Here is a 12,378-nt window from a genome sequence, read left to right as displayed (position 1 = left end):
TCCGATACAGCAAATATCGGCCGATACCCGATACTTCCGGTATCGGAATGCTCAACACTATACATGACTTCAGTTTTTCTAATGTTGATCTCGAGACCAAAAGTGTCGCAAGATTGCAAAAAACAGTCCATTTCATGCTGCATCTGCTGTTCCATGCCAGCGTTAAGTGCACAGTCATCAGCAAATAATAATTCACGAATAACAGTCTCATGCACTTTCGGAACCGCCTGGGGTCTACATGTCATTGATGGTATCATGAATTCACAGATGTGTGGCTCAATAGTGAAAGAGAAGATGCTGCCATCACTCTGTGAACTTTGTAGTCATGCACTTTTCCACCATGACAATGTTACAGAACACACATTCGTGACCACAGCTGAATTTCTAATGAAGAACTGAATGAAAATGACTCAGTGACCAAGTGTCTTCTTATTGGACCCCAACTGAACACCTATGTGGAATTCTGAAGAGACCAGTTATCATCACTCTCCATCCAGCATCCAGACTCTAAAAGAGATCGTTCTTGGCGAATTAAAAAAGACAGATGCTGCAATATGTCGCCAACATATTTATTCTACGTCTAGAAGGCTTGGTGCTGTTCTTAAAATTCATGAAAATCAAGCAAAAGACTAGAGGTAGTAGTTTTTTTTTTATGTGGGGTGTACTCATTTTTGCATTCACCAATTTGAGTAAAACTGAAGATTTTGTAATGAAAGTTATATTATTAACCTTACTTTCGCATTATAGGTTAAAAAAATGTTCTATGAAACAAAGACTAGTCAAAATTTTGGAAATTATATGTGATATGTTGAGTAAAATTTTACTTTTCTAATGGGGCATGCTCATTTATGCTGAGCACAATAAGGAAAAATAAAAAAAAACAACAATATCTCATACCTTCCGTCGCTCAGGTCAAGTCCCACGAAGTAAATCCATCTGAAGGGGTTAAAGCATTTTACAGCCAGGAGCTCTGCTAAAGCAGTGCTCGTGCCTGTAAAACCCCCGGGGAATGAATGGAAAGCGGGGTGACCTGTAGTTACCTTGAGCTGCGGTGAGGCACCCTCTGCTGTATGTCCTCATATGAACTCGAGCGTGGGAACTTTTCCAAGGCTCCAGTTCATGAGGACATCCAGCAGAGGGCGCATCACCACAACACAAGGTAACTACAGGTCTTTCCCCTGCACTCCATTCATTCCCGGGGGTTTTACATCCACGAGCACTGCCTTAGCAGAGCTCCTGGCTGTAAAATGATTTTACCCCTTCAGATGGATTTACTTCGAGGGACTTGACCTGAGCGACAGAAGGTATGAGATATTGTTGTTTTTTTATTTTTCCTTTGTTACAGAACGAGGGTCTTCAGGTGGATTACCAGTATAATAAAATATTACAACACCCTGTGTCTTTATTTCATTAAAATACTTTTAAATAATGTGTGTGTGTTTTATTAACCATTTCGCACTATTGGATTAATAATGGATAGGTGTCATAATTGACGCCTCTCCATTATTAATCTGGCTTAATGTCACCTTACAATAGCAAGGTGACATTAACCCTTCATTACCCCATATCCCACAGCTACACGGGAGTGGGAACAGAGTGGCCAAGTGCCAGAATAGGCACATCTTCCAGATGTGCCTTTTCTGGGGTGGCTGGGGGCAGATATTTTTAGCCAGAGGGGGCCAATAACCATGGACCCTCTCTAGGCTATTAATATCTGTCCTCAGTCACTGGCTTTACCACTCTGGTGGAGAAAATTGCACGGGAGCCCACGCCAATTTTTTTCCGCGATTTAACCCTTTATTTTACAAGCTACAGCACCCAAATTTTGCACATACACACTACTAACATTAGTAGTGTGGAATATGCAAAAAAAAAGGGGATATGAGATGGTTTACTGTATGTAAACCATGTCTCATATCATGTCGGGTTTGGGAAGGAGAAATGAAAAGCCGGCAATTGAATTACCGGCTTTTCTATAGAACACCGCTGCGTATTTCTCGCTTGTCTGTGTGTAATCCGTATTTTTCTCTCCCCCATAGACTTTCATTGGCAATTTTTTTGCACAATACGGTGACAAACGCAGCATGCTGCGATTTTCTACGGCCGTAGAAGACCGTGTAATACGGATCCGTAAAATATGGCTGATAGGAGCTGGGACATAGAGAATCATTGGGCCGTGTGTTATGCATATTTTACGGATGTATTTTCTGCGCTCATACGGCCGTAAAACTCGCTAGTGTGACGCCGGCCTTTAGGTACCATGTGCAGATTCCAGCCTTGGAAATCTGTGACACCTTGAGACTGAAGATTTATTAATGAGTCCGTTCCTCCTGGAGATGAATAGATGTGTGAATTCATTAAATCCTAGAACTATACTGTGGTCTATAAGGGACATTTCACAAGATCACTTTTAAAGGGATTGTCTCGTCTAAAATTAAAAGTCTGCATTCACTTTGTGTGACTGCAGACTTTTGAATCCCCCTAGAGCATGCACTGTGTGTGCCCTGGGGGGGGGTCATAAGTCTGCAGTCACACAGAGTGACTGCAGAATTTTTCTTTTAGACTTGATAACCCCTTTAATGGGTTTACCCTATGTACCGCAGAAGCCCTACCCTACCTAAAAAAATGTAGCTAAACTTTTGTTATTTTTTATTTATATATTTATTAGTCCCCTAAAATCCTTGTTGATTGATAGTAATGGTGATCAATGAGTGGAACAGGCTGCCATGAGAGGTAGTAAGTTCTCCATCAATGGAAGTCTCCAGAAGCTGGACAGACATCTGTCTGACATGGTTTAGTGAATCCTGCATTGAGCAGGGGGTTGGACACGAGGACCCTGGACGTTCCTTCCAATTCCAACATTCTATGATTCTATGATCGCGTTCTCAGTCCTGAATCCTAAAAAACCTGCTCAACCACAGGGCAGAAGCATTCAGTTCAAGTGAAATATAGCCGCAATAGTAAGATTATGGGTTTTTAAAGAGAATCTGTCAGCAGGTGTTTGCTACAGTATGTAATATGACAGCAGCATGATGTAAGGGCTGAGACCTTGATTTCAGTGATGTGTCACTTTCTAGGCTGTGTGTTGCTGTTTCAATAAAATAAGTGTTTTATCACTAGGTGTCTTGTGCTTCCTAGTCAAATGCTCTGTGTAACCTCGCCTACACCACTGATTGGCAGCTTTCTGCCAATGTAAAGTGTACACAGAAAGCAGCCAATCAGCGGTGTGGGCGGGGATATACAGGGATCAGCATTCGGAGCACTGCTGGATTTGCAGCAGAGAAAACTGTGGTTGTATGAAAATGATAACATGCAGACCAACAAGTGACACGTCGCTGGAATCACATCAGGCTGTTCTCAGATTATGTAGCAGAAGCCTGGTGACAGATTCCCATTAATCTGTTCTTTGCGTGCTAATGCTCTGTGATTTGATTGATCACTGGGGGTCTCAGGACCAATATCCCACACCAAGAGCTTTTAAGGAGCTACAACATTTAAAAACGTATCAAAATATAGCTCGACTTAAATAATTTTTAATGCACATCTTTGATCCCTAATTTGGATCCATAGATAATTGCATTTAAATCTATCCCAAATTCTATGCAGATGGTGAGCCAGCATGGTCTATTGGGAGATTTCAGCTCTGAAGCCTGCAGGATTGTGAATGCATGCAATGCATGGAGTATAAACAGTAGAATATATAAAATATTCATAAATTAATGCAACATTTTATATTTTTTGGCAAAAAAATAACATACACTTTAAGACCTATTCTTCAGTTTTTGTAGAATTTCCCTTTAAATAAATGCTAAGGATGTGTAAATGGATATTTGTTACATAAATACAGCTAGAAAACCCTTTATATAATATCCTAATAGTATCGGAATAAGGAGACAGCAACACAGCTACACTGCCTAATAAGAACCCAGGGAGAGGTTTGATCCACATACAAGAAAAGAAATCCAGAGGCTTCAAGAAAGTCGGAGAAATGTGGAGAGTCGACCAAATTCCTCTAAAGTCACTTGTAAAAACGTACTTTTGTTCTCTAAAGCACAAGTGGTGAAGGATCAGAGTGTAACGCGCAGCTTTGTGAACCGCGCTTTGTGCATGTCTTGGAAATGTTACGGGTCTATTGTTTTCTGTCTTTCTTTTTTATCTATTTTCATAAAGCCATTTGCAAAACAGCAGCTCGTACATTGCCCAAAATATTGCTATACTTATTTAAAGCAGATTCCAGACCCTTTATATCACAATTAGTTATGTTGCATTACAGAATACCGGTAGTTTCAGGTAACTTTGTGCTTGTCATATGTGTGCACATGAGGAAAAACACCATTACTGACTATTATTTGATTTGTATTCTGTCATTTTCACCAGGTTCCTCTATCCATGCTCTACCTCTTCTTCAATTGGCTCAGCACTAGTGGGCGAACTTTTGCTGCTATGATGCCCCCTTACACAACACATCATATAGGACATTATATAGCAGTACTGAGCAGTGCAGCTGTGAATCCAGCCTTGAGATGAAATAAACCCTTACTGGAAAGTTGCCGCAGTTTCTGTCTGTCTCCTATTGCCTGCTCTCTCACTCTGCTCCTCCCTCTCACTCTCTCCCTTTTCACAAACTTTAAAGCAAATGTGTCAATTTCTTTTTAACGTTGGAACTTTATGTTAACAAGTATATTTATTAGTATAGTAAATAAAAGGTGCAATGATTTATTTATATATGTTTTAAATGATCAGCTGAGGGCTGCCATTTTTATTTGCTGGTGTGTAAGTGTCAGCCCCCGACACTTACACTACGCAAATATGGCAGCTCCAGGCCACATGAGATAGCGGTCAGTGTCCGACCCTATGCTGTGGCCATATCAGCTCTGAAATGGGCATGCTACCTAGATCTGCATGATAGGATTAGATACACAGCTCTGTGGACTGTATCACAAATGATTGGATGTGATACACGGTTCCGAGGACTGTATCAAACATAATAAGATTAGAGCTACAGTTCTTCAGACTTAATCACACATACAAGGATTAGATACATGGATCAGCAGACTGTATCACATGTGATTAGATTAGACACGGCTCGGTGCTCTGTATCGCACGTCATAAGAGCCATGTATATAACTCGATCATGTGTGATACAGTCTGATGAGTGGCGAATCTAATCTTCTCATCTGTGATGTAGTCCGCAGAGTCATGTATCTAATCTTATGTATGATACAGTCTGCATAGCTGCGTATTGAATTCAATCATGTCTAAAACATACTGTATGTAACCCTATCATGTGTGATACAGACCAGTGAGCTGTGCATCTAATCCTATCATATGTGATACAGTGTGTTGAGCCAAATACGTATCTGATCGGATCATGAGCGATAAAGTGCACATTCGTGTATCTAACTATATCATATGTGATACTGACTGCTGAATTGTATAGTTACTGTGATCTGAGCTCTGTAACTGCAATGACATGACAACTGTTCTCAGATCTCTGTAAACCATTGAGCAGCATATTGCTAACTGAATTGGCATTGCCAGCAGTCCGCATCTCAATATCACATTACAGTCACCAACAAAATGGACGGGCACTGTGATCCTAAACTTTATCCTTCCTTAGGCTCCTTTCACACATCAGTTTTTTTGCCATCAGTTGCAATCGATCGAACTTGGAAAAAAAACTGATCTGTCGCAGATCGTGAAAAACTGATATAGCGGATCCGTTTTTTTTGTCGGATCCGACTAGCTGATCCAGCTAATTGGATCCTAAAATAATCGGAGCATGCTCAGTTAAAAAAACGGAATCCGTCACCCGATTCCATCATTTGATGGTTCTCGCACCATAGGCTTCCATTCTAGCAAACGACGGACGGTGACGGATCTGTCGCTGTCCCTTTTTTCGACGGACACAAAAAATGTTACTATACCTGTTTCGTCCAGCCAAGGGATAAAACATTTTTCGACAGATCAGATGAAAAACGGATGAAATGTGAAGCAATCCGTTGATAATACAAGTCTATGAGAAAAAAACTGATCCGGAGGCATCATTCGCCTGATCCGTTTTTTTCAAAATTCGACCGATTGTGACTGATGGCGAAAAACTGATGTGTGAATGCAGCCTTATTCATTTCCAAACACCCAGACGTAGAGGAGAGAAGTGACATGAGACACGTGAAAGCAGATTCTGCCCACTTTTACTGCAGTCATAATGCAAGCAGAAGTACACTGGGTTTTTTTTTTGCAAAATGTAGCAGTTGAAAAGTTGAAAATATCAATACTTTTTTCATATTTTATACTATTAAAAAAGTGAAATATATACATTTGTTAATTAAAATATAAATACTTTACATTTTTTCTATTGTTTAAGAAAATATTATCACAAATGTTTTTATATTTCCTTGCACTAATGCAAAGTTTTTTGAAAGGACAGAGAACATTTTTAATGGAAAGCAAAACCAAGAGCTGTGTATGCAAAACAATGTAAAATTTAATAATTAAACTTAGTTATGTTGCTTTATTTTTTAATATTAAATTAATTGGAGTTAAAAAATAGTTTTAAAAGCCTGAAAAATGGATTTACCCTTTAATTCAAATCAAAATCATTGAACTAATTATTTTTTAGAACATTTAACCTGAATGTTTGAAGCTTTGTCACAGTGTAACCAATCCATACAGCGTAATTAAAATATGAGGTGGCACACACATTTGTTGCCGTCAGGATAACATTGTGAATGATTGATCTCCGTATTGACAGCTTTCATTGAAATTTCGGTGATGTATCTCTGTCCTGTGTCTCGCAAAGGATCAGCTCAGAACATAACAAATTCTGTTTGCAGTTCTGAAGGGTTTTCGATGTGTGACTCTTCAACAAGGGCACTAGACAATGTCAACCACAACCAAAGGCAAGGCGAGCAAGAATATATTAGATTTTTGAACACACCTGGAACCAAGTAGATCAGTTTAAAACAAAGATACAATTAAAACACTATTTGAGAAAATAAACTTAGAAAAAGTTCAGAAATGCAGAGATACAGTAATCCGAGAGAACTTAATCCGTTAAGACATAATTTTTATTCTAGCATGGTTAAGATAAAGTATAAAAAAATACAGAAGTCCAAGAGTTGACCTACATGTTTCGGTAAGTTATGTCTTATTCATGGTCAACTTTGATCGACTTTTTTTTAACCATGATGGAATAAATGTTAAATATTGTGGGATTCTCTGCATTGTATCGATTTCTTTCTAAAAAGTTTGTGGACCCAGGCAGATGTCTATGCAACATCTTAGTGGAGAGCTGCCTTTGGTAAATGTTCATAGATGAAAAAACTGGATCATAATTAATTAAAAAACAAATCTAAAAAAATTAGTCTCAAATTGTCAATTGAGATCGTCTATATGGGAACCAATATTTTAATAAAAAATTATAATTGATGTCATCCTGAAATGGACTGTCCAACTTACATGAAAATCCTGCATAAAACAGGTCTATTGAAAAACACAGATAATGCAATCATACCTGGCTCTGAAGTGCAGTGTTTAATGGTAGCCCTGTTATTGATTTGGTCATGGAAATGAGTGATACATCTGGACATGAGACAATCCCTTTTAAAACTTTAGGTTTATAAAAGGAGACATATTGGCCAATCTATTGCATAGAAAAACATCTATAGTTTTAAAGGAACAAGATGGTTGGGCAACTGCTTTTTGCCCATGGGCTTAGCAGCTTCCAGTTTCCATCTATTTGTACAGGAAAGATATATATCTTGAATATAAACTGATGATGACCTTTTACAGTCTTAGTGCAGGAATGAATGTGTCGCATGGATTTATATCTTTTACATCAACTAAGGAAATAAGGAATTTGCCCCTCAGACCATGTGGGGTAATCACAACAGAACCAGACCCCAATCAGAGGACAATAAAACACTCCTTATCTAAGAACTGGTCCAATATTTATGGACATAACTGTTTATCACTTATGGTAATTCTGCTTCATGTCACCTGTCTTATCCATGTTTTTTTTTCGTTTTTTTTCTGTAATGTTTTGTGCATAAATATGTGATTCTCCAGAATTTCTTTTTGTCTATGCCTGATGAAGAGACCTGAGTAGTCTCGAAAGCTTGCAATTTGTTACCATCTTTTCAGTTAGTCAATAAAAGGTATCAACCACTGAGGACTCTCAATTCTAAATATTTTTCCATCTATTTGTAGTAATTACAGATATTGAAGTTGCAATTCCTTAGTGTATGTTTAAAGCACCTCTCAAGTGATTTTTTTAAGCATTAGACTCATGTTTTAAATGTAAGTCCACTGCCCCCGGTCATATACTCACCCTTTGGTATCTTCACCGTTTTTCATAATCACTCCAGTCCTGCAGCGCCATCTTGTGATAGTAGCTTCTGACTGGCTCAAAGTCAGAAGCTATGTCACAAGCAAGTGAATGAGAGCCAGAATGAGGCTTTCATGAACTTTTATTGAAAAGTGACCTCCACGCCGCTACATGAAACACTGGAGCAGCCGGCAAGTCACTTTTAGCTGTATACCAAAGGGAGCGGCGGCAAAAAAAGATGAAAATGCCAGAAGGTGAGTATGAGACAGGGAAGCAGGGATACTTGCATTCAAAGCACCACTCCACCAGTGCAAAACAAAAATAAACTACTGGAGTGGTGCTTTAACATTTTTGGATAGGTTGTTGTTTTCCATCTTTCAATGACTAAAGCAGTGTTTGCGCTACTCCAGTCCTCACGGTCCCCAACAGATCATGTTTTCTGAAATTCCTCAGTATTATACACGTGAGAGATGTCATCAAGACATTAGAAACTGTGCAATACTAAGAAAATCCTGAAAACATGATCTGTTGGGGGATTTGAGGACTGGAGTTGGGAAACAATGGTCTAAAGCTACGTTCTTCTATCTGCTCTTTCTCATCCTCGTGTGACTCTCCATCTAGTTGTGCTTCCACAAGTCCTAGTTGACAATATTTATTGAGCTCCATTCTGGTCATGACACCAATAAGCCATATTTATTAGAAATTGCTAACTTGTCCTTTGCTTTTATTTTCCAGGAACCTTAATTCTCATATCCACCAGAAGAGAACATTAAGGGCAAAACCTCTTGTTTGCCTTTTGACACATCGCACTGAGTGTAGACCATAAAAACTAATTATTAGGACATCTTAGCTGGCTCCTTTTTTCACAAGACTCCAAAGCATCTTCTGAAGCTCAGACACTGGTCTACAAATAGTTCTTGTGCTCTCGTTTCATCTTCAACATTGTGCATCTCGATTCATTGAGAGCAGCCAAGTAGAAAAGAACAAATGGTTTCCTGGCAACCGGCATTGATTGAAGATTGCAAAACAACTTAGATGATTTATATATTGCATACACACATTCTAGTATAGAGAGAGGAGCCGAGTGGAGGGGGGTTGGGAATCAGTCATTCCTTCACTTTTCCAATGTCTTATTAATTTTTCCATTACACCCATTTTCCAGAAGGATTGAAATTTTACACACCTGTGTCCTTAAAGGCATGAATTTGTGCAGGGTTACTCCAAAGTGATCAACCACAGAAGTAAAAATAAAGTGAATGAGTATAAAGAAAAATAAATGATTTTTATTTCACGCACATTCATGTTAAATTGTGTTACTGTGGGGCAAAAAATGGTGGTATGTTGGCCAATGGGAAAAGAAACGTATCCAACCAGTAAGGAAGTTTCAGATTTTATTTACGAGATCCAGCTTGTGTTCCAAGACTTACAGGTAATTCTCCATGGGGAAAAAACTATGTAAATTTACTCTCATTCAGAAGTATTTAAACTATTTCACAAAGGCCAAACACAAATAGTCTCTTCAGAGAGGAGGAGGACTAGAACTCTAGTTCCACCTATTGGAAGTAGCAATTCTAAAAGTCAATATTGACCCTTTAACGAGCCTTGTCACATGACTTAGGATGCTTACATGTCACTCTCCGCAAGGAGAAACATTACTACTTGGATCACAATGGCCAAACCAAACACTGACCTGTAGACTAGACAGTTGTTTCAGACTCTCCCCTGTCAGTAGACAGAAGGGTCTTGGTTGGCTGCATGAGATACATCTGCCATATTAGATCAGAGAGGAACAAGGATCAGACATGTTCAAACTCTTGTAAAGACAATTGTAGGATCCTTTGCATATTTATCTAGTCTTGGGAAATCATCAAATTATTCTAGATATTGAAATCCATTGTGTCTGTTTATGGAGCCATTCTGATGTCTAGATCCTTGTTACTCGATCCTTTCACCTCAAAGATCAAGAATGACTGGAGCATAATCAAAAGTGACTCCTCCATTTGATAATGTATTAAGGTTCCATATTGGGGACTGAGATCCCTTTGGAGTCAATCCTTGATACCTAGGAGTCTGATAATAATTATTAGTGTGAATACATATAGTAAAATTGTGTGAATTACTTTGAGTTAAATCAAATTAGACTACAACATTTTGCAATCTGATTTGCACAAATTTTGTAAAATGATAGCCAAATGCTATTCTGCTGGATTGCAATGGGACATGAGGAAAGGGTTTAAAATACTTATTTGGTCTTGGTGCAGTCACTGATGTAGTCTTCGCTAAGCCATCTTTGGCATTTTTGCGTACCCCGTTAACATTGGCATCACCTAAACTGACTGAGCAGCATATCATAATAATAATGTTGCTTATTCAGTGCAGGAACACAAATTCTAGAAAATGCCAAAAAGACCCGGAGATGGACAACACCTAAGATGGCCCAATGGAGACTTCACTAATGACTGGTCCATAAAGACAAGTAGAGCGGAGCTGTAGAACATAGTGAGTTTTTATTTTTTTGCCATATATCTTTTTACTTTCTGGGGTCTGTAGAGTTCCCAGAGCCTAATAATGTACATTTGACTCTCGTGGAATAAATTAAATGTGAATAGAATTTCCTGGCCCTATTTCAGCAAACTTGAATTTTCTCAGAATCGCTCATTACTAAATAAAATAAATAATAATCCCTTAAAGAATTATTACACAAAAAACAAATTATTCTGTATCTGTCAGATAATATGCTGATTGGTGGAGGTTTATTCACAGGGTCTCTCGGTGATCTCAAAATCGAGGTCCTGGAACCCCTGGGAACGGGGTTCTGCAGCCCTATTCTGAGTGGTGCAGATGTGTGTAAATTCTCAACCCCTGTTCTATTCAGTGGATAGACGACTGTCATAAATAGCCAAGCGCTGCATTCAGTAGCTCCATAGAAAATGAATGAATCAGAGTCTAACCATGCTTTGCTTTATTCAAAACGGGCAACATTGCCCTGATCTCAGGGTCGCTGGAAGTCCCAGTGGCCAGATGCTCAGTAATCAGTAAGTTATCTCCTATCCAATGAATAGAGATTTTTTTTTATGGGGGGTTAATCATTTAATGAGGTACAGAAAAGAAAAGACATTAAAAAAACTAAAAAAATAGAAAAAGGAAAAATTAATTATACAATTTACAAAGAACATGTTTATTTATATTTTTATTTTATTTTTATTTTATTTTATATATATATATATATATATATATATATATATATATATATATTATATATATATATTATTTTATGTATTTTTTTATTTTATATTATTTTATTTATATTTATATTTTTTATGTTTATATTTATTTATTTAGAAGTATCTGCATGACTCTAGTAAATAATATATCACAAGCAAGCCAACTCTTGTGTGTATATATATATATATATATATATATATATATATATATATATATATAGATTGTGCAAGAAAAAAAACAGCATAAAACAGAGACTTATGCAAGCAATGAAAATCTAAAAAGATGAATGTGTGTATGAAGAGAATAGCAGGGGAATGTTTGTTTAATAGGTGTTTAAGATACATATTATGATACATGTACATTATATACAGAATTTCTATGTATGTAAAAGATCAGATCTGCAATATAGTAATACATATTACAGGTTCTTGAAAGCATAATTTGACAATCAAAGGGATATTTCCAGTTTAGAAAAGTATGGCATATGCCATATGTCTGATAGATGTTGATTTTGAAAACAAAACAAGAAAATGATTACTAAATATTATTTTTCCCTATTCCCACACAACCCCTTTAATCATATGTAAAAATCTAGAATATCTGAAAGAAAATGAGATTTTACAGATTAATGTCCTCCTTACCACAAGATGCCGACTCATCGGATCTGTCCCCACAGTCATCCTCTTGGTCACACAACCATGATTTTGATATACAGCGTCCATTAGTACAAGAGAACTGTTGAGCTTGACAAGTCCGTGCTGTAGAAGAAAATACACATTAATATGCTAATTTACATGTTAAAATGCAAAATAACCAGTTATTGA

General features: G+C 37.6%; 1 protein-coding gene across 5 annotated transcripts in view; it reads right to left on the bottom strand.

Moving 5' to 3' along the window:
- The window catches only part of LRP1B (LDL receptor related protein 1B), a 1,636,337-nt gene that overhangs the window by 686,296 nt on the left and 937,663 nt on the right, over window positions 1–12,378 (bottom strand). For all 5 annotated transcript variants that reach the window (XM_077273024.1, XM_077273022.1, XM_077273019.1 and 2 more), the window contains exon 18: window positions 12,196–12,312. In XM_077273024.1, the coding sequence (XP_077129139.1) occupies window positions 12,196–12,312 (117 nt within the window). The remainder of the gene's footprint in view (window positions 1–12,195; window positions 12,313–12,378) is intronic.

This window comes from Ranitomeya variabilis, chromosome 7, assembly GCF_051348905.1.
Source record: "Ranitomeya variabilis isolate aRanVar5 chromosome 7, aRanVar5.hap1, whole genome shotgun sequence".
NCBI lineage: Eukaryota > Metazoa > Chordata > Amphibia > Anura > Dendrobatidae > Ranitomeya > Ranitomeya variabilis.
Note: the sequence above shows the minus strand (reverse complement) of the source record. Positions and strands in the feature narration are given on the sequence as shown.